Below are 21,459 nucleotides of genomic sequence, written 5' to 3' on the forward strand. Positions count from 1 at the left end.
TTATATTAGAACCGCTGTATTGTTATGATTGCGTATTTAGAACAACGTCGTTTGACGTACGTTTCGGTTCAGGATGACGTTTCTACATAACCTCCTCTTGTGGCGGCGCGCTGCTGCAGCACATTCATTTGTAAACATTGTCGCGAAACGATTGCCCTGCGGCCCCCAAAACGATGGATCTCAAAACGTTCAAGTGGGTATACACTCTTGCAATTTGCGCACTTCATGCTGTTTCAATGTATGGGCCACTTATTTTGTACAGATTGCTGCATCCTGTGAAGTACTACAAAGATTACCTCGAAAACAACATTCGTCCCGATGGGCGCGAACTGGAAGAGCTGCGGCCACTGGCTATTAGCTTCGATGTGATCAAAAGCGCGGATGGATCCGCAATAGTGAAAGTGGGCAACACAACGGTAGTGTGCGGAATTAAGGCAGAACTGGCCACACCGAATGCGTTAGCCCCAAGGCACGGCTTTCTCGTACCGAATGTCGATCTGTCACCGGTATCGTCACCGTCGTACCGTCCCGGGCCACCGTGCGATGAGGCTCAGGTGTACAGCCAATCGGTAGCGGACGCGATCAGCAATGCCCGCTGCATCGATTTGCAGCAGCTTTGCATCTCGCCCGGAAAGCTGGTATGGTGTTTGTACTGCGATTTAGTATGTCTGGATCATGACGGATGCGTCTTAGATGCTGCTATAATAGCACTCGTAGCCGCCTTCCACACAGGTAACGAAGAATGGGATACCACGGATGCCGAGTGCGATGCATAATACTGCTCCATCGTTTGATAATATATTTCATCTTGCAGTTAAACTTCCGACCATTCAATACAATAGTGACACAGAGGAAACGGAAGCAGACACATCCAGGCTTTTGCCGTTGACGGTTGACTGTGTGCCTGTAACGACCTCGTTCGTGATGGTTGCTGGGTAAGTTAGATATATGACGACAACGCCCAACACGGAGAACCTTATGTATGATTCGATAGGGTAAATAAGATATCATCTATCATCTTCCAGCCGCTTGATCGCGGATCCGACCACCGAAGAAGAAAAACTTGCGAGCACGACCTTAACGGTAACGGTAAGCGATGGCAAGATGAGCTTTTTCAACCAGTCCGGTGGCGATCCAATGGACAGCAGAACGCTTAAAAAGTGCACCGACAGTGCAATAAAACGCGAACGGTCCGTGAAAAAGATGATTCAAACCATGCAAAGAAAATCATCCAGCTGAACGCAAATGAAAATAAAACGATTAAGAATTGAGAACAGTTTCGGTCATGAGTGTAGCTCATTTTAATTAAGTTTCAGTTCATTATTCACTTTCGTAACAGAAATACATACACTTCGGCGTGTGGCCGTCAGATGAGTAGTATAAGTACCTGGGTGAAGCTGAGAATTCCATCAATAATTCATCATTCGGTCCAACCACAAGCGTCGAACATTATATGTCCGATGGATAGTCCGTTGTAGGTTTCATGGCTAAATCATCCGGGCTTATCCGACTACTAAATGGTTCCTCTCTGTTCCTCTCGCCCCTCCAGTCCTGTCTCTGCTTTCAATATCAAACCAACCACCTGCAAGATTATTCAAAGCAGCACCGCCTCAAACTACATATGGGAAGCGTTTTTGTACATCAGGAACGTTACACTGTGGTACACTGTCTACGTACATCCAGATTCCATGTCTAACATATCATCTAGATGATGGCTTAGCACTGTTTATCGTTACACGCAGCAATGAGTAGTAGCAGCACTACACGCGATCCTGCTTCTCGGCGGGCAGTACAAACATTTAAACCAACTATCTGTTTACTCTCTTACATACATAATCACATACCTATGGATAATATTTTCTTAGCGCATGGGTCGACTCTTGGTTTAATCAATAGCGTTAAAAACAACAACTAAGAAACAATTAGGAAAAATAACTAAAAAAATGTTTCGTTAAATAATACAAATTTTTATTTACACCAAAAATAAACCAGCTGCTTTGAGTTTCAGTCATACTATTTGTAACTGAATTCTGGCTGTGCATTACACAAATCATGCTCGCTTGAGCATGCGTAACCAAATCAACTTAAACAACAAAAAAAAAACGTCGATCCATGTGTGGTGTCCTCGCTTACTATTGAGATATGTTGAACACAATACACCGCCGCTGCCTATCGGTCTCGTCACTTCGTTTGTGAAGCAATTGAATTTTGCAAATTATCAGAAAGATCAGAAACCCATTGGTTCTGCGGTTATGGAAGGCCTGGATTCATTCTGCTGCTTTACATTTGCCACAACGTCAACATTCCCTCTATACAGTACGGCAAAGCTTTCTGCTACATGTTGCTGGCTGTTCTGTCTTTCACACTGCAAAATGTATTGCATCGTTTCGAAACTAAAATTTTACAATTTTCTCTCGTAACATTCCTTACTCCATGGTCTATCTAACTTCTTTTTCTTCTTCTTTTTCTTTTTTGCTCGGGTTTCTTCGGTGTTCCCGGTATGCAATGCCCTTTCACTAGTCAGCCTAACAGCGCAGTATTGTATTTTCTATTTAAATATATTAAATTGTTATTACCTTCACGTGTTTCCGACGAATTTTCAATTTGTTTGTGTCGCCTATGTTACTACTTCTTTCACCCGTAGCATTCGGTACATGCAATATCAACATATTATTATTATCCACGATTATGCTCGTCCCCATTCACATATCTCTGCCGTTTCCTACTTCTCTATCGGTTGCAATCTTTAAGTTAGTTTGTATCGTGACTGGAGTTACCAACACCACCATGACGACCAATCAGACTATTTCAATAGTAGTAGGTTCTGACTTCGGTAGCAGAATTACTGTCGATACCATCCATCCAACCATCATATCGGTTAAGCTTCACTTATCTACGTGTGCATTTTAAGATGAATGGTTTTCAGTTAATTTATTTATGCATCGGACTACGTCTTAACATTAACGGCAAGGTAATTTTTACTTTTGGTTCTTACGTACGGTCTACAAAATGTGTCGCACTCCTATCACGTATTTCGCTTTAATCAACATCTAATTCGGACTAGCAGAGTGCGATCTGACTAAGATGATGCCTTTTCCTTGCCCCTGTTGACTCTACTCATGCCTAGTTGAAGCAACCATACGAGTTACCAAAAATTTCAAACCAGCCCATTTGATCATTCAATCAAACAAATCAATTTAAGAACACGCGAAGTATCATCAAACCAACACGTGTGATATCAGCCCACTTTTCAGAAAACGCATCAATTTAAATAAATTTGTACGACGTATTGTTCCGCATATGAAGATACAGAATCGCAAACACAGTTGCAAAAAGAAATGAATAGACATGCACAACCGGAAGGAGTTTTTAAAAAGTTGAGACAATGACTTTCGACTTCATTACACGATCTAAAGTCTACAGGTACTGAGAAAAAAAATCAGTAAGAATGTGTCTTCGGAAATAAAATTAAAATTTTACTCGAGGAAAGATAACAAACTATAGTAGCAGTAAAAATTAATCAATCTTATTACAAAAAGGTACATTAGAGTAAAAATACGCCTCATCTCACTGAGTTTTGACGAGTTTTGGCCATCATGCACCGTGTTATGAAGTATTTACCAAATTTTCAGTATGCGCACTTAGTGTAACAAACCTCCTCATTGTAATGTTTTTACACATTTTTAGCTTTTTAGTCTACTCTCGGTAACCATGCACGGTAACCAGTAAATGTCTGTTCCATTATGTTCACTTTATCGGAACCAAGTAGACAGTAATACCAACTTTGGAGTTGGAGCAGTAACATGACAGGCAATATTTGACTGATATCGCTTTGCTTCGCATAACTTAGTTGCACTGCACACTGGGGCCCGCCATAGGCTCCGACCAACGTCCACGCTTCGTGTTTCAGCTACAGGAGTAAAACTAATAATAGCAATACGTGAAACTATAATAGCGTTTTGCCAACGTCTTGATCACCTCTGATGGGTGTGTCAGACCTACCTAGGCTTCACATCTGTTATCGAATACGTCTGCTACTTATTCATGTCAGCTGCCGATCTTCTCCTATGTTTGCTAGCTGCAGTAGCCGCAGCGATTGCGTTAATATTCGGATGAGCGGTCGCTTGGGACACTGCTGCACTCGCCACTGCCACCGGGCTTGACATCGATAGTGGAGTCAACACCGTGTTGTTTATAATGTTTATCTGCTGAGTAGCTTGTGGTTGTGCTTGTGGTTGTTGCTGCTGTTGTAACAATTGTGGCGTTTGTTGTGATTGCTGCTGAATGTGAATTTGGGTCGTACCTGGCTGTTGTTGATTACTAGCAGCAGCTATTATTTGCTGTGCCGGTTGTTGTTGTTTCTGCAGCTGCTGCTGCTGTTGCTGTTGCTGCTGCTGCTGCTGCTGCTGCTGCTGCTGTTGCTGTTGCTGTTGCTGTTGCTGTTGCTGTTGCTGTTGCTGTTGTTGTTGCTGTTGCTGTTGCTGCTGCTGCTGCTGTTGCTGTTGCTGTTGCTGTTGCTGTTGCTGTTGCTGTTGCTGTTGTTGATGCTGCTGCTGCTGCTGCTGTTGCTGCTGTTGCTGCTGTTGCTGTAGCTGTTGCTGTTGCTGTTGCTGTTGCTGCTGATGTTGCTGCTGCTGCTGCTGCTGATGTTGCTGTTGCTGTTGCTGCTGCTGCTGCTGCTGTTGAAGCTTTAGCTGTAGTTGTTTCGTACTCATGACCAATTGATTAGACGTAGTATTAGTAGTCACGTTTAAATTACTGCCCAGTTGTCCTGCATGATGGGAAGCTAAAAGTGTTCAATAAATATTTCAAGTTCACACTGCTAAGCACACATTTGTATGGCAAGATGTACAATCACAAGACCAGATTATTTACCTGTAATTGGGGTTGCTATTTTCAATGTCGATCCGCCTGCTGTGCCCATTTGCTGGCGATGATGTAACACCCGCGCCGTTAATTGTTTGGTTGCCATCGCAGAGGTGCCTGTGCAGCTAACCACAGGAAGCTGTCCAGCACGTGGACGTTGGCTGATGTTCAACAGTTGAATTTGCTGACCCGGTTGACCAGTATTTACAGTTAACGGTGTGCCGGTTCGTATACTCTGCTGGCCAAGCCCTTTCATACCGGAAGTTACAATTTGAGCTGAAACAATCCCGAACTGTTAGTAAAAGATCCACACGAAATGAGCTAAGTTATCGCTTAGGAGAAATGCATTTACCAATTGGAAGAGAGAGTAGACTAGATCCACTCGTCTGTGGATTTGTAAGAACAACCGTTTGCGTCGTCTGCGAGTTGCCAGAGAGTATGTTGCTAGTACCACTGGCGTTGATGGTGTTCACAACCTGTGTTGTGTTAGTCACTGGGACAGACACTAGCAAGCTAGTTGTTTGACCTGCGTTGTTAGCAGCCGTATTGTTCAATACGCTCGTGGCACCTCCAGATGGTGTTGATGATAGGGACAAAGAAATAGGTTGCGCAAGTCCCGGAATTTGTACCTATGGTTGCGAAACAAAGCATTTTGTTTATTAATTGGATATGCCAAAAAAAACGAAAAACACAGATGTTTTCTCTTAGAAACTGCAGCAAACGCTATTACGCCATACTATCTCATTAACCATAGTATCATTTATCTCATAGTCATCAGCAAACTAAATGAAGCTCTTGCATGTCAAAGAAGTAAAAGGAATAAATTCCCGACCACCGTGAAATCCACAAGGAGAGTTGTTAACCAAGCATAAATGATTTAATATATTTACCTGCACATTTTGCAATCCAGGGATGGAAGTCATTGCGCCATGTAGGCTGGCAAAGTTCAAGCCTTGCAAATTGACTGTGGTAGGTTGCTGCTGTTGCGTTCCAGCTTGCGGCTGCACCTGGCCGTGCTGTGATTGCTGGGATTGATGCTGCTGAAGCTGTTGGTGCTGCTGCTGAGGATGGATGGTGGAGGACTGTGGTGGAGGACTAGAGAGGGGCGATATCGAGCCTGCGGGTGATTGTATCTGGAGATGCGTTTGAGATTGCTGTTGAGGCGTTTTTGGCGATGGGATGGTAAACTGCAATCCGGGACTCGCCGCCGGCAGGTTACTATTACTAGTTAGATTTAAGCTACTAGATGAAGTCAGTCTTTCGATTAATGCTGAGTTTGTAGAACTATTGCCGCACACGGTAGCGTTGCTGCTACTGCTACTGGCAATGTTGTTGCTGTTATTAGAGTTGCTTGATAATCCACCTAGCCCGACGACGGTCGTTGCCCCAACCACGGATACAGGGTTCTGCATGGTCCCATCTCCATTCTCACTGGCACCGGTAGCTAGTGTGGGTTGCGTTACACCAGAACTGGCTGTATTTGCGAGCGAGGCGCTTAAGCCGGTCATGTTGTTAAAGATGATGCTATTTGCATTAGCACCATTCAATGTACCTACACTACTACCAGCACCGCCTCCATTGCTGGCAAGTGAAGTGGACGATGCATTGGAGTGATCACTTCCGGGCGAAGCAATGCTCTGTATCTGAAGCTGGTCGGACACAGCTGTACGGCGCAATCCACTTTCTGATGCGACGCTAGTAATATTGCTTATATTTCCACCTGCAGGAAGGTTTGCCGAGCTTTGAGTGGCAGTGAGTCCCTGAATTTGAAGCTGTATGCCACCATCAGTACCCATCGCAGGGTTGCCAGTCGCACTGACCCGTCTAATTGCTCCTCCGAAAGCGGCAGCAACAACAGCGGCTGTTGAGGTGGCTGTCGCAGCGTTGGTATTGATGTTCAACACACGCTGATTGGCGTTGTTTATTATCAATTTACTGCTAGAAGAGTTACCACCACTAAACGAACCAGTGTTTTGGGTGGAAACTGTAGTACCGGAAGCATTGCCACTAGATGTTGCAGCAGCTGCAGCAGCAACATTGAAGCTCTGCGGCAGATTGGAAGTAGTTAAGATGGCGGGTGGAGATGCCAATTGCGTAGCTAATGCAGACATAGTAACGCGTATATTTCCCGGTTGTTGCGTTTGTTGCTGCTGCTGTTGCTGTTGCTGTGGCCCCATTGATTGAACTGATGTTTGTCCAGATTGATGTTGCTGTTGGTGATGTTGCAAATCGCTTGTTTGAATATTGATGAGCTGCGTTTGATTGCTGGTTCCGGTACCGCCACTGACAGTGATGAGATTGGCATGGTTGAGGATACGGTTTTGAGAGCCTTGCGCTTGTTGAATGTTTATTTTTCTGCCTCCCACACTGTTAAAAAGGGCTGCAGCGGTACTTCCACTAATCGTTGTTGTTGTGCCTACCCCTGCTGTTTGAAGATGATGTATGGTATGTTGCGGTTGTTGTTGTTGCTGCTGCTGCAGTTGTTGCTGCTGCTGTTGCTGTTGTTGTTGCTGCTGCTGTTGCTGTTGCGGTTGCTGTTGTTGCTGCTGCTGCTGCTGCTGCTGCTGTTGCTGTTGCTGCTGTTGCTGCTGCTGCTGTTGCTGCTGCTGCTGCTGCTGTTGCTGTTGCTGCTGCTGCTGCTGCTGTTGCTGCTGCGGTTGCTGCTGCTGTTGTTGTTGTTGATGCTGTAGCTGCTGTTGTTGCAATTCTGTTACTGTTTTGCCGGCTGGTAGCGTGAGACTACTGCTCAATACCGGTGAATTGGTCATCGCTGCTGGTGCGCTGTTCAAGAGGCTAAGAATTGCTGCATTACTATTCGATTTTGCACTGGATTGTTGCTGTTGTTGCTGCTGCTGCCGGTTGGTAAATTGATTGGCTGAATTCATTATGCTTATAGCAATTGCCTTGATCTCAGGATTTGTTGTGTGGATCGAGCTGGACTGATTTTGCAATTGCTGTGTGTGTTGCGATAACTGCTGCGGTTGCTGAATTTGTACCACATTCTGCTGTTGTGTTTGAAGTTGTACATGACCGGCAGATGTTGTTTGCTGGGATAGAGCGGAAATCAAATTTCCCGAAGCATCCCGTGACACCTTTGTGTTGTCCAGGCGAACGAGCAGCGGAACGGTGTTGCCAATTGTTCGAGCACCGGCTTGATTTATTATTGTAGCTGTTTGTCCACCTGATGAGAACGTGAAACTTTGCGCTCCGGTCACTGCATTTCCACCTGCTCCGGCAGCAGTGGCTAAAAGTTGCTGTTGTCCGGCAGCATTGGTGGTCATTGTAAGATTCGATATTTGACCAGAAGGTTGCACAAGAAGCAACGATCCATTGCTCAGACTGAGCGTTTGCTGTGGTTGTTGATTTGGTTGCAATTGCTGCTGTGGCTGCTGCTGTGACGATGGTTGGGTTTGAAGCGTAATAGTTGTCCCTTGTGAAGCCGCTATGTTGTTTGCTGTTGTGCCTGCACCAGTGTTTACGATGTTGGTCGAATCGTTGCTTGTATCACAGGTGTTCGTGTTAAACATTTGCTGTTGGTGGCCAGTACTAGCTATTAAATGTTGCGGTTGAATATGGATGTGCGTTTGCGCAGCCTGCTGAACTGGTGAGTGTAATGGTTGCGTAGCTGACGCTGTTGAACCAATACTTATAATATTTGGACCAGCAGTCGCTGTCGATATAAGCTGCTGGTGCGACAAGGTCTGATGAACGGTAGCCGATGGACTCGAAGTAGTTTGCGACTGCTGCGACTGATTGCCTGGAAGTGTGTTAGGATTCGTTGCATTCAGTGTGATGCTGCCATTGACTCCCGTTGCTGTCGCTATTTGTGATGCCAAAGCTGGATTGGTCGCCTGTAACCGGGTAAGCAATGCTTGCGTTGGGTGTGATTGCAACCGTTGTTGAATTTGAGATATTTGTTGTTGAACTAGCGATTGCTGCTGTTGTTGTTGCTGCTGTTGTTGCTGCTGTTGCTGTTGCTGTTGCTGTTGCTGTTGCTGTTGCTGTTGCTGTTGCTGCTGCTGTTGGTGCTGCTGCTGTTGCTGCTGTTGCTGCTGTTGTTGTTGCTGCTGAAGTTGTTGTTGCTGCTGAAGTTGTTGTTGCTGTAACACCTGTTGTTGCTGTTGCTGTAATTGCTGTTGCTGATGTTGTTGCAACTGCTGCTGCTGCTGTTGCTGTTGTAACTGTTGCTGTTGAACGTTTTGTTCTCGCATACCAGCTGTGTGCAACACCTTGGGAATCTGTCCCGGTACAAGATGGGTTATTTTGACAGATTTTCTACCTTCTTCAGTAAATATTTCCGTAAATTGTTGAATATACCGATGGGCATGAGCACGCGTTCCGAGCGAAAATTGACATGCTTCGCCATTTCGTTCGTTCTCGCGATAGTCTCGATCGACATACAGTTCACCAAGATATTCCGAATTGGATGGCCGCTGAAATATGGACAGCTTAATGTGATACACTCTTGTATCGCCCCGATTTACAACACGGTCTGTTTCCAAAATGTATTCTTCGATCAGTTGCGGTATACAATCGCGACTTTCCTTGGGAGCCTCATATTTGCGGGCATACTTCTCTACGTTTACTTCAGAGGGTGAGGCCAGTTCGGGCAGCTCCAGGTTGGGTAGGTTCACAGTCGGCACCACCTCGGAAGGCTTTTTAGGTAAAGTGAAGCTTACCACACCACGCCGGATGCTCTGTTGGCGGGGAGGACGCGCCCGGTACTTATTCATAAAATCGCTAAGTTCCAGCCCAAAGTTGTGTGTAAACTGATCGGTTTTCCTCTTCCGGTTGACTGCGACCTGAGAGAACTTTTTCGCCTGTCGCCGGATTGGAGCTGTGTTGAGCAATTGTCTTCGATGTTGCTGGTTAATAGCCATCATCCCGACTGCTGGATTTGGATCAAGACATAACGGTTCCGCAGTTGCCAGTACAAGCTGACTTTCCAATGCCAGCTTATCCTCCGCACTCCACTCTCCCTCAGCAGTCAGAATATTCACATCGGCCAACAATGTCTGAAAACAAAGATCATATTCTAAGCAAGGTAAACCAATGAGCACCGCCGTGAACTGCTCACCTGATTGGTGGGTTTCAGCAACACATGGAAAGTATCACAGGTAAAAATAGGAAACGATTGTCGGTAGTCGCGAACCTCCGCCACCACACAACCGCAGTAAAACAGTGCCGGACACTTGCTCTCCAATATATCCACTAACACCAACGGCAGTTCCTCTCGATCGATGGATTCTAGCAAATCCTCTTCCTCATATGGCCATCGGATGGTTTCCTGCAGGTTTTCACTATTGAGATCACCAGCATTCGACGTCATTGAATCGTTGCCGGACGGTGGCCCTACTCCTGTTCCCATCGACGGGAAACCCGACAGGCTAGCAGTAGCTCCACTTTTCGAGACCTAAAACAAAATATATAAAACCATATAAAGAACATTTAACAAAGTTACACCAAATCCAGCAGAAGCTTTGACCGCTTCAATCGTTTGCAAGACGGGTTAAAACAATGATTAAATGTTACATACATTCCGACATCCTTCCTCCTGTGACCCGAGTCGAAATGCTAGGGAGTAGCCTTTATTCCCTGGGTACAAATTCACAATCAGGGTGTTCAACTGCTCGCGCAAGATGAGTTTTTCCAGCAAAAAAGATGTACTCCTTAGACTTAGTCGGTCACTTTCACTAGAATCCTCCGCAAGAAGTTCCAGAAATAATTCCCTAAGCTTGTCATGTATGTTTAATCTCTCGTGTGTGCCTCCATGCCCCGTAGTACCGCCTGATGTTGGCGAGGAAGTGCACAGGAGGCCATCGACAGTTCGCGATGGTTGCAGTACCCCGCTGGCCATAGTGACTCCATTGCCGCTGCCCGCATCTTCACCACTGTTATAGTTGTGATGGTATTGGTGCTGACGATATAGGACGGAAGACGACGAGGTTGATGCCGTGTAAACGTGAAAAGAGGATGCGGACGACGACGTCGAGGAAGAAAGCTTTGTTTTTTTCGAAGGAGTTCCACTCCCGTAGCATGACGCATCTGATGCTAAACGCTTTTCTACGTGTGGATGATGATTGAGAGCTGCTGAAGATGAGCGGTTCGAGCTGCTGCCCGTAGGTGTAGTAGGTGTAATCGTTGTTGTCGTTGTGGTCGTCGCCGTCGTCGTTCTGGTGGTCGGTGAGGATGACGGTGAAGGTGATGCTAGTAACGTCGCCGGCGGCGAAGTGGAGTGATGCCCGGCGCTTAGAGAGGCGAAAGTCGTCAATGGTGAGCCAGGGTTAGGACTGTTGCCGGATGACGAGGTATTGAATAGCGGCGTGCTGTCGTTAAGAAGGGGACTGGGTAGATTGGGATACTGCGGTGGAGGATCAATCATCAGGGACGACTGCCGTGCGGGGGATTTCCTCAGCTTGCAGTAAGCATCATTTAGCATAAACTAGAAATGAACAATCATCCAATCGTGTTAGATATTCTATAAATATTCGCTGGAAGAAAAAAATCTTATCAGCAGTGATCGTGTTTGCTTACGTCGGCTTCTTGGCATGCTGTTGTTTCCAGACTTTGCATTGTGCTCTTTGCCACCACCGACCGCGACTGCTTGTTGATGCATTCACCCAGCAAGCGATTATGGGAATCGCACTCTTTGGATCGCAATGTGTGGGTATAGACACTTTTTTACATTGAACAGCTTACATAAGAAATCTGCAAAGAATATGGGATTTGTTTTCATTATTTCTACCGCAGCTAGCAATACTTCATGTCCTGACACTACACCAAACCCATTCAGTCAACACAAGGTCGACTGCCTGTTTTGCAGACTAATGCGCCATGTAATACATGTACCTCTGCCCGTCAGCCTACAGTACGCATGCAAAATTTCACTGATTCGGTAGCCGTGTTTTGCTTACAAAGTTACTTTCTCGATCGCTGATTCAATGAACACGCATATGTATGCGAGCAATAAAACTTCATTTTTGTACCTTCAACATCGTCCTTCAATGTTCAGCACTAACAACGGAACTATGTGTGCATGCCTTTTGATTGTCGCATTTAGAGAATGTTTCGTCAATGGTAGCTCATAGCAGCATGAACATAATAAACATTTATCCATGCTAATCCTTACATTTCTTCCACCGATCTGCTGTTGCTGAGTCTGCTGCTCCTGCACTGGCGACAGTGTAGGATGCAATAATGATTGTGGAATCCGCCTAGTGCTACTGCCTACAATAGCGTTACCGCAGTCGCTTTCTTGCCTCTCAAAATACTGCTGTTTCGGATATGTGCAAGTATCACGGACCTTTCCAGAAGACACTAGCAGTTCAAGTAAACGAAGTAATGTAAATTTCTCGTCGATTGCTTCGTCTGCCGAATAGGAGCATTCGGACAACAGCAACAACAACAGAGACAGAATCCTTGTGGCCACTATGTGTACAGCATCATCACTCTGTATCCTTGCTTGAATACAGAAGCATTTAACGCACTTTTGCACACGGTGTTGGATACGCACTACCGAACGTGACGTACAGCAGCTTCACGACGATCCTTTCTTTTCACAAAACATTCATTTTTTCCTCACGATTTCCTTAAGCCTCTTGGACTGCTTTTTCGTGCCTGCTTTTGATGGACTTTTCAGCTTTTCTCGTTTTCGCTCACACCACCCGTTTCCGTGGGTTCTCTGTTTCCTGCCTCGTCTTTCGCACCTTTCCCTTTCGCTCTCATGCGAATTTGACAATTCATAACTGACAGTTCTCTCGTGGAAAATCTGCACATGTTTACATTAAGGTGCTTGACACTTTAGCTCTGGCGATGGTTGCGGCATCCGCTCATTGTGTAACCTATTTTCGTATCCATAACAAACTTTACGCCTACAGCAGGAGCAAGACTAATCTCTAACAGCATTCGTAAGTTTAATTTTATTCCTTAACTAAGCACTAAAAAAACCCCAACATTAAGAAACAAACTTACGCTTCAGCGATTAGGTCGTTTTCGCGAGCAAGGTACAACCTACTCTGCATGCCTTAGCATTCAGCAAACACGATTTGTCAAGCCAACCGACCAAAACATTCACTTTGTTTGGTCTGTGATTACCAATTGTTTTGCTTGCATGTACTTTCCTCTGCGTTCGCGCAGCGTTCTGCTCATCACGACCCAGCACCTACTACCGTTGCTGGAGTACTTTTCTTTGTTGCACAGCTGCTAAAACAATCCAGCTGAGGATGCATGTATCGCTTTCCTGTAAATCCTTACTCTAGTAATCGTGTTCCTTGCAAATGACCACAATGCGTCTAGACCATATCGGATCTGCTCACGTACGTAAGAACGAGGCGTGCGTTTCGCGATTATCACTACCTCAAAACACACTACAGGGATACCGAAAGCACATGTCGAAATTATTCACAGTCGTAACGAACGGGACGATACATGAATTGCTGGATGAAAATGGAACGAACACTTTTCTTTTCCGACGTCGCTTTCGTATATAAACATGATCATGACGTTTATCGTTCACCGCTAATCGCGTCAGAGCTCTTTTACACCGGACGAATGTGGCAATTCGCGCGTTTAGCGAACTTGGCTCATTTACAAATTTATGAATGAAAATCAGGCAGTTCGTGGTACTCGCGCACCCTTCAGGTGTGAACGCAACAAGAAGTTTGTCGATTACACGTTCAAACCAACAATCAAAAACTTTGTAAAAAAGGTTATTTTAAATTGTTTTGATTATTGAAAATGTTTGCAACATTAGTCAACAATTGTATGTAATACGGACGTGACACTAGGCGTAAACTCAAAAAATGTACGCTTGATTTGTATGGGAGAGCGTAAACTTCCTGTCCAACGTTTATAGGGTTGTATGGCTGAAATCCAATTTACGCCAAAGTGTATGTTTCGTGTGACGTCTCTATCCCAAGTACCACAAATCCACTAAACGACCACTAAACGGCTTCTAAAATACTCAAGTTCTCTACCTAAACGGAATATAGAAAGACTTCGTTTAGCAGACGGCAAACGACTTATGCATTCTAAAAATAGCAAAAAAAAGCTGGTGGCACCATCTGTTTGCGGGATACCCAACCAGTTGAGCTTCCTCGCTTGGAGGAGAGCTTTCTCATTTCCTCTGTACTGTTGTATGGTTTCGCATTGAAGTTATGCATCGCTAGAACTAGAACGGCGATACGATTGTTTAAATACTAAACTCCAACGGAAACCACCAGCACTGAAGCAAGTGAGATTTGAGTAATGGTCGTTGGTGTTGATATCCATGTATCTGACCACACGACCATTCATATAGATTTTTGCTCAGAAAGTTAGAAGGCTATATAGGTCATGATAAGATGAAACTTGTCGAAACACATTGCAAGAAAAGGATAGCAATATAATGATGAGTTGTAATACGTCATCTATTGATCAAACCAATGAAGCTGTGGAGCTTTCATTTTTTTCTATGGATATTCAATTTCCCAGTCGTTTAAGCTTAATCTGTGGCGCTTGGGATAACATAAACAGTGGAGCGCCGTTTATCCAGGTACCTTTTATCCGGCTCTCCGTTTATCCGTGCTGTTGTTAAAAGACGTGCATATAGCGATAATGAACCTTTGACTGCGATGGCTATTAGATTTAATGCACATTATGACTCTTTTGACTGGAATTCCCTAAGTTAACCTGTTTTTCTTGTTGTGATACTCTGTGTTATTTTTTTTTTGTGCTGATGTTACATTGTACCGTGATGCTTTATGTTATTATAAGTTTAGTTTATAAGATCAGTGATAAGGCCATTGATGGCCAATCGCTTAACATTTACAAATAAACAAAAGGCATTTCAATACAAATGTCACCGCGTTCTGAGGAGGATATTTGAAAACACGGTTATCAGATCACATTGCAAGAATAAAAAACACTATGTTTCATGGAAAATTTCAAATATTCTCAAAAACTTGAAGTCAATAAAAATTGGGTATTTTTATCAAAACATACAATAAATTTAAAAAAAATCCATTATAAATGGCGCTCCACTGTATTATCACGTTTTGTAACAAGTCGGTTGAACTGTCAAGTTTGCCAGTGTGTCGAGAGTTCGTGCCTATTTCGGTATATTGAGCTACAGCCAGACTGAGCTACACGTTCGTCGAACGCGCGAATTGTCACCGCGGTGTTCGGAAAGAGCTCTAAGCGGTGGATAGACGTTGCTGTGCCTATTATCCCGCACAAAAGCCTGTTCGTCCGAAGGCATGCTGTAGTCGTTGTGATTTTGAATTTAATCTTTGGCCGTTTGGAAGTTAATTTGTGATTGATAATCAATAATATATTTTGCAATAAAATATTTAAATCCGGTAATCTCGCGTGAATGGTAAAATATCCAACACGGAAGAGCAGCAATGCGTTTTATCGCTTAGCGATCTCTTGTGTTTCGCTTATGTTTACTCGATTTTCTCAACCAAATTAAGTTTTTCTTCAACCTGTGATTGATTACTTAAAAAAAAAAAACAAAATTATTTCCATCCTAAATCTAGCTGCTTCCATACTAATCGTTGCAATTTTGGGAAAAAAAATTTCAAAGCATTATTTGCATATTTTTCTCTAAATTTATCATCATTTCTTTAAGTAAATATAAGCATGAAGTTCTTCTGTCCATAAGATGTCTTCATTTTAGCATAAATTTAATGACCCGTCCCGCAAATTGCGTGTGCTCCCTTCTATAACAAAGAGCAGACCAAATGCACACAACGACTATTGCGCCCGATCGTGGAACCCGCCTGGGTCGAGAGTAGTGGGTCAGAAATATTCATTCAATTTCATCCGCTCACACCAACCAGTCTTCCGTTGATCGCCGAGCGCTGAAGTTCATCGGTGCGGCACCCTCGAGCGACGTCGGGCGTAAATTGCAATCAAAACCAATACCGTGTGCGCTTGTGTGCTCTGCGTCTGTTAACGTATGCCCTGTGAATACTGTTAATACGTCCCTTTGATTACAACGGGTGCTCCCTTTTCCACGTGGTGTGTTTTTGTTGTTCCCTTTTCAAACGTTCAAAAACCACGAGCGGTTTGAGATGCTCCTGATGAACCTACAGCGCTTATCAGGTTAGTCGGTGATGTTGATCTAGATTATACCACTACTGCACCAAAAACTACTAATCGATGTTAAACCGAAACGTGAAACTGAACAAACGATTGAGAATTTATGTTTTGCTGCAAATCGCAAGTATGCTAACGGTTTTGTGAGTAGTTGAGATACACGTGTTTTTTTTCTTAATGTTCCGTGGGCATGGATTATGTGTGCGTACCTCGTACGTGACCATTATCTTGTGTCTACGTGAGCTTCTGCTTGCGCGAGCATGGTAGAGAAGCTTTTCTGGTTCGAGGCTAAACTTCCTTAGGCGGACATGAATGAAGCAAATGGTGATCTTTGGCACGATCATAAGGAAGTAAAACGAAAAAAGTAAACACACACACACACACACGCACTGGCTTGTTTCCTTCGACAAAAACCAGTTGTAAACCAGTGACACAGCTTTAAATGGGGTCTTTTGCAAAAGATCCGCCGTCTTTAAGATGCGAATATAGTTCAGCACTCTAAGAACACAAATGGCCACGCACGCTATTGTGATGGTTCATTGGTTAACGAAGAATAACGCCGCAGCGATGATGATTGCCGCTCAACTCGTGCTATTTTTAGCCACGATCGTATCGCGTTCTAACTGTTGATTAAGCGCCGCAAACTGGTCGACATTCTTAAGAGTGGATCGAGATCGCTACTACAGAAATGTGAATCGGTGACAATGCACACGCATTTCACAGCAAATTCATGATAAAACTCGCTAAAACAAGTTCCTTTCTTACGCTTCGAATCGCACAACTTGAGTCTCGCCTTTTCAGTTTTCACCGAACCGGTTTAAGCCCCAACAATCCAACAATTCCCCCGTGCCCGCAGGCAAATCCAACCCACTCGAGCGGTAGGAAATCGGAGGATTAAAGGGCATTTCCGATGCGCAAATAAAAATGTAAATAAACTTGACCTTCGCGATCTCTCGCCGGAGAGCACGAGGTGCGTTGGAATGGTCAAAATTTTGCCGATAGACCCGTTCGCCTTGATATGCACCGAACCCAGTGGAGCAACAAAATCATTTCCAATCAGCATTAGTAAAACATAACAAAGGAATAACACTTTTTTCTACTCCTAACAGCTAGTTCACTTGGAGGCCGATCACTGTGCCGAAGACTCACAACGCAACCCAACACCCAACATCCAGAATCGTTAAAGCGGCAGCAACGACAGACCCAAACGCAACATGAGTCGCCGCCGTACAAGGGCCAAAGTTTCGAGGAGGTCGTGGAGCTGCGTAAGCAGTACCTAACGCCAAATGTGACCTCGTATTACAAGAAGCCGTTGTTAATTCATAAAGGCAGCGGGTCACAGCTGTTTGACCAGGACAAAAGTTATTTGGACATGTTTGGTGGTATCGTTACGGTGTCTGTAGGCCACTGCCATCCGTAAGTGTTATTCCTTTCTTGTTTGTTGATAGCTGCAGTTTGCATCCTTTAATGCCATTTACACGTCGTTCATGCGCTAGGAAAGTAAATGCTGCCCTCGAAGAACAGCTGCGCACCCTGTGGCATACGACGAACATTTACATGCACCCAAAGCTGCACCAATATGCGGAGAAGCTGGTCGCTAAAATGCCGGGCGATCTGAAAAACGTTTACTTTGTCAACTCGGGCTCTGAGGCGAACGATTTGGCCATGATGATTGCGCGCCTGTACACGGGCAACCATGACATCATCAGCTTCCGAAACGCTTATCACGGAGCGTCGCCATATACGATGGGCCTGACGGCCCACTCTACCTGGCGCTATCCGCTGCCCGGTCTCAATAGCGGCATTCTGCACGCGATGAATCCCGACCCCTACACGGGAATCTGGGGCGGCAAGCAGTGCCGTGATTCGCCGGTGCAAACTACACGCAGTTGCGACTGCCAGGAGGGCCAGTGCAAGGCGACGGATATGTACTATGACCAGCTGGAGCAGCTATTCAAATACTCGCTGCCGCGTGGCAAGGTGGCCGGCATGTTTGCTGAATCGATTCAGGGCGTCGGCGGCACTGTGCAATACACCAAGGGCTACATAAAGCGGGCCGCCGAGCTTGTGCGAGCAAACGGTGGACTGTTCATTTCGGACGAGGTGCAATCCGGTTTCGGTCGCACTGGAGAGCATTACTGGGGGTTCGAAGCCCATGACATCGTGCCGGATATAGTGACCATGGCGAAAGGAATCGGAAATGGTTTCCCTATGGGTGCGGTGGTTACTTCGCGCAAAGTGGCGGAGGTACTGTGCCAGGCCCTGCATTTCAACACCTTTGGTGGCAACCCGCTCGCCTGTGCGGTCGGAATGGCTGTTCTGGATGTAAGTTGTTGGGATATGGTTTATTTAACAAAAAACCGACCGTAAGCACACCCTTTCTTTGCCGTCGCTTCAGGTCATCGATGAAGAGGAGCTACAAAAAAACTCACTTGATGTGGGCACCTACATGTTGAAGGGATTAGAACGGCTCCGGGACAAGCACGATGTAATTGGGGACGTGCGAGGAAAGGTAAGACGTTTTGCTGTTACTTCACGAGCAACTCCACATCATCGAACACCTCCATTGCGGGATCAACCTTCGGCGCAGGCTTTTCGTACATAGGGTTATTGAACGAGGATGCGTGATGGTTTTCCACATCATCAGCCAGAGCTGCTGATTCTTCCCTTTCTTCGTTGGCTAGTTGCACTGCGCTAGGATAGGTAACGTCCACCGAAAGCCCGTCCACATCATTGTTCGGATCGAAACGTGCAAACACGAAGGGTGTTGTGAAAAACTGACGATTGCGTACCGCCGCTCTAAGCCGCGGAAGCAACACATCGTCATAGTAATACACGTAAATAATGCTGAAGAAAGTGGACGCAACGATAAGGGTTAGCATGACGAACGCCAACAGCTGACCTCCCTCCAATGGTGTATGCGGTTGACCGGCGTGTGTTACTTGAAAACCTGTGGAAATGTGCAGAAAGGTGTTACGCCTTTGGCTAAGACGGCATCAAACATCATGACTCTTACCTGAGGAGAATTGCTTCTCGAAGAACGGTCGCAGACTGTCCATCATACGGGTACTCTTTTCACCATACTCGCCCTTGTCTACGATGATCAGCTGAACAACGTTCGCCCCAGCCGATCGATCCACCCCGATATGAAACTCCACGCCGGAATCGTCCACCTCCCCCGTATTGATCTTGCGTCGCAATTTGTCCATGAACGTTTGCATGTTAAACACGCCCTTGATCGTGGCCATATCCATGCGAAACCAACTACCACATATCGGACAACAGTGTCCCGGCGGATGTATAGGCGAAAGACAATGCGGTACGGTACAGCGTACGTTCGAGCAAATGGCATCCATCTGCCGTGGTTCTTGACACGGACATTTGTCCGCATTTGCACATTTACCTTGACGGATTAGCGTGTCCTCGGCATTGTAGAACAGGAACTGTCCCAGCTCAGACGACACGAAGTTGTGAAAGCTGTCCAATCCTTCGATCGTGTCTCCAAAGCGTACATTTCCAACTTCGATCGATTCGTGGTACTGCATGTCAATTGGTTTCGGCATATTTTTTCCCACCTCGAAAACGACCAGCTCATACTGACAGGGCACACGCTCGGAGTGCGGAACGGCGCCATTGGGTGTCGAGTGGGTGGATCGTTGCTCGTCGTAAGTTGCCCAGTTGCTACCGGAATAGTAGGGTGTGCGCCCGGGAGCGTTGAAGATCGCTACAGAAATCGCCGCCGGGTCACGCGAAACGACATTCAGCGAAAACGAATGGTCAGGAAAAAGTAAGCCACCTTGCTGTGGGAGTATAAGCGACGACACGGTCCAAATGCCCACCGGGAGACTGACGAGCGCGTTCAGTTTGCTGGGAAAGACGATCGTTTGGCCAGCGGTAGGCAAATTAGCCGATACCCAATTCGCGGCGTCCGAGAAGCTTACGTGAGGCACCCAAACTTTGACACCATTGCTAGGATGGGTCGCAACTACTAGCAGGATTACAACAACACTAGCTGCGGGAGTTGCTTTCATATTGAATACTTGAAATGAACTGTATTGGTTCTATCCTGGCCCATGATCAGAATGGGGCGTATAGCCACTGAAAACTACACACTGAATCAGCGATAACCACCCCCATCCCATGTGTGTGTTTTTTTTTGCCTTTTTCAGGGATTGATGATTGGTGTGGAGCTGGTTGCCGATAAAGAAACGCGACAGCATCTGAGTGCACCGCATTTTGTTGACATCTGGGAGATGTGTAAAGACATGGGCGTTTTGTTCGGTCGCGGTGGTCTAAATGCAAACGTAAGTATCTTTGCTCGTATGATTATTTGCGATCATTTCCAATGTCCCATCCGTACATTTCGCCACAATCAATATTATTCTTCAGCTCACCTCTTCTAACGGAACTGATTTAGCTTTTTTTGTTGCTGTATGGCAGTAGTAGATAACAAGCGACGAAAACACCGATAGTAGATATTATTTAACGAATTGAATTTCGTATTGTTCCCTTCCTCTCAACAGGTCCTTAGAATTAAGCCTCCGATGTGTATAACAAAAGCTGACGTCGATTTTTCCTTGCAAGTTCTTGATATTGCCCTGCGCAAACATTCGGAAAAAACGCACTAAAATATTTGAGCTTCTGATTAGCACGGAATTCGCAATAATGAAGAAGATGTTCGAAACATACATGCGGGCACTATTTGGCAAATAAACAATCAATTGAAACACAACTCAATCAACATTCTAAAACAGTTTAGGAATAACTATTTCATTCGAATCTCCTATCAACTAGTTGCTCTTAACACACTAGCTTTTCCTAATGCAATCGGGGCACTCATTTGATATTAACATCGTGTTTGTGGTTATACGTTTATCACGAGTGGACATGTTTAAGCAGAAGCACAACGGTATTAGTATTTTGCATTAGCTAGACTAGATTCTTGGCTTTATTTATTTTGTGTGTGCATGCTTTTTAACCAAGCTATCCGATTGTTTATCTAACCTAGCGTTGATTGAATCGTTCCATCCTTACTAACACAATAATGTCTTCCTTGGTTTTGTTGCGTGGATTTTACCGGGCGTTTTGTATTTTGGAACATACACATTAAAATTTTTACAATAATCTTCATCGATTTGTTTGATTTGATTATTATAGGTATTACGTATTAAACCGCCAATGTGTGTCAATCGAACGGATGCTGACTATGCACTGGCCGTCATCGATTATTGTTGCGATCAGTACATGAAGAAACAAAAGCGTGGCTCCAGACGCTGACTCTTGTCAACTGTGTTCTACTGTGATGTTTTTAGATTCCCTTCAGGTTTTGTGGACACCTGCATATATTTAAAGTGCAAGTATTTTTTTATGATTAAGTAAGTTTATGCCTGCTCTTACGAAACATGACATTCCATATTTTATCTGTGATGTAAGACTGTGAAACAATAAAAAGACCAATAATAAATTCAGCTCTTTGAGTGGATACGATTTCGGATAACAAATGAAACAAAATGG

The 21,459-nt window shown here is 45.0% G+C and overlaps 4 protein-coding genes across 10 annotated transcripts; 2 read left to right on the top strand and 2 right to left on the bottom strand.

Moving 5' to 3' along the window:
• The first annotated feature begins 47 nt into the window (after positions 1–47).
• Positions 48–1,274, top strand: LOC1280314 (exosome complex component RRP43). The gene is made up of 4 exons (XM_320154.4): positions 48–193; positions 263–732; positions 815–935; positions 1,026–1,274. The coding sequence occupies exons 1-4, from the start codon at positions 174–176 to the stop codon at positions 1,237–1,239; spliced, it is 825 nt and encodes a 274-aa protein (XP_320154.3). The 5' UTR covers positions 48–173; the 3' UTR covers positions 1,240–1,274.
• A 672-nt stretch (positions 1,275–1,946) lies between these two features.
• Positions 1,947–13,373, bottom strand: LOC1280312 (probable serine/threonine-protein kinase DDB_G0282963). 6 transcript variants are annotated; one of them, XM_061656177.1, is made up of 9 exons: positions 11,996–12,782; positions 11,401–11,574; positions 10,403–11,308; positions 9,944–10,279; positions 5,757–9,881; positions 5,219–5,495; positions 4,876–5,142; positions 4,003–4,786; positions 1,947–3,924 (listed from the first exon to the last, which is right to left on the bottom strand). In XM_061656177.1, exons 2-8 carry the CDS (start codon positions 11,437–11,439, stop codon positions 4,035–4,037), a joined length of 6,702 nt encoding a protein of 2,233 aa, XP_061512161.1. In that variant the 5' UTR covers positions 11,440–11,574; positions 11,996–12,782; the 3' UTR covers positions 1,947–3,924; positions 4,003–4,034. The 6 variants fall into 6 exon arrangements, with proteins under 6 accessions (XP_061512161.1, XP_061512156.1, XP_061512157.1 ...); XM_061656172.1 differs by lacking the exon at positions 11,996–12,782 and adding an exon at positions 12,838–13,373 and having other exon boundaries at positions 1,947–4,786; XM_061656173.1 differs by having other exon boundaries at positions 1,947–4,786; positions 12,380–12,782.
• Positions 13,374–15,596: 2,223 nt separating this feature from the next.
• LOC1280310 (alanine--glyoxylate aminotransferase 2, mitochondrial) lies at positions 15,597–21,456 on the top strand. Of its 2 annotated transcripts, none has more exons than XM_551780.3 (6): positions 15,597–15,951; positions 17,055–17,361; positions 17,442–18,270; positions 18,344–18,457; positions 20,115–20,249; positions 20,469–21,456. In XM_551780.3, exons 1-6 carry the CDS (start codon positions 15,921–15,923, stop codon positions 20,571–20,573), a joined length of 1,521 nt encoding a protein of 506 aa, XP_551780.3. In that variant the 5' UTR covers positions 15,597–15,920; the 3' UTR covers positions 20,574–21,456. The 2 variants fall into 2 exon arrangements, with proteins under 2 accessions (XP_551780.3, XP_061510738.1); XM_061654754.1 differs by having other exon boundaries at positions 21,103–21,456.
• Positions 18,272–20,168, bottom strand: LOC5667934 (protein amnionless). The gene is made up of 2 exons (XM_001689179.2): positions 18,962–20,168; positions 18,272–18,895 (listed from the first exon to the last, which is right to left on the bottom strand). Exons 1-2 carry the CDS (start codon positions 19,974–19,976, stop codon positions 18,474–18,476), a joined length of 1,437 nt encoding a protein of 478 aa, XP_001689231.2. The 5' UTR covers positions 19,977–20,168; the 3' UTR covers positions 18,272–18,473.
• Positions 21,457–21,459: the final 3 nt, after the last annotated feature.

Source organism: Anopheles gambiae, chromosome 3 (assembly GCF_943734735.2).
Source record: "Anopheles gambiae chromosome 3, idAnoGambNW_F1_1, whole genome shotgun sequence".
Lineage (NCBI taxonomy): Eukaryota > Metazoa > Arthropoda > Insecta > Diptera > Culicidae > Anopheles > Anopheles gambiae.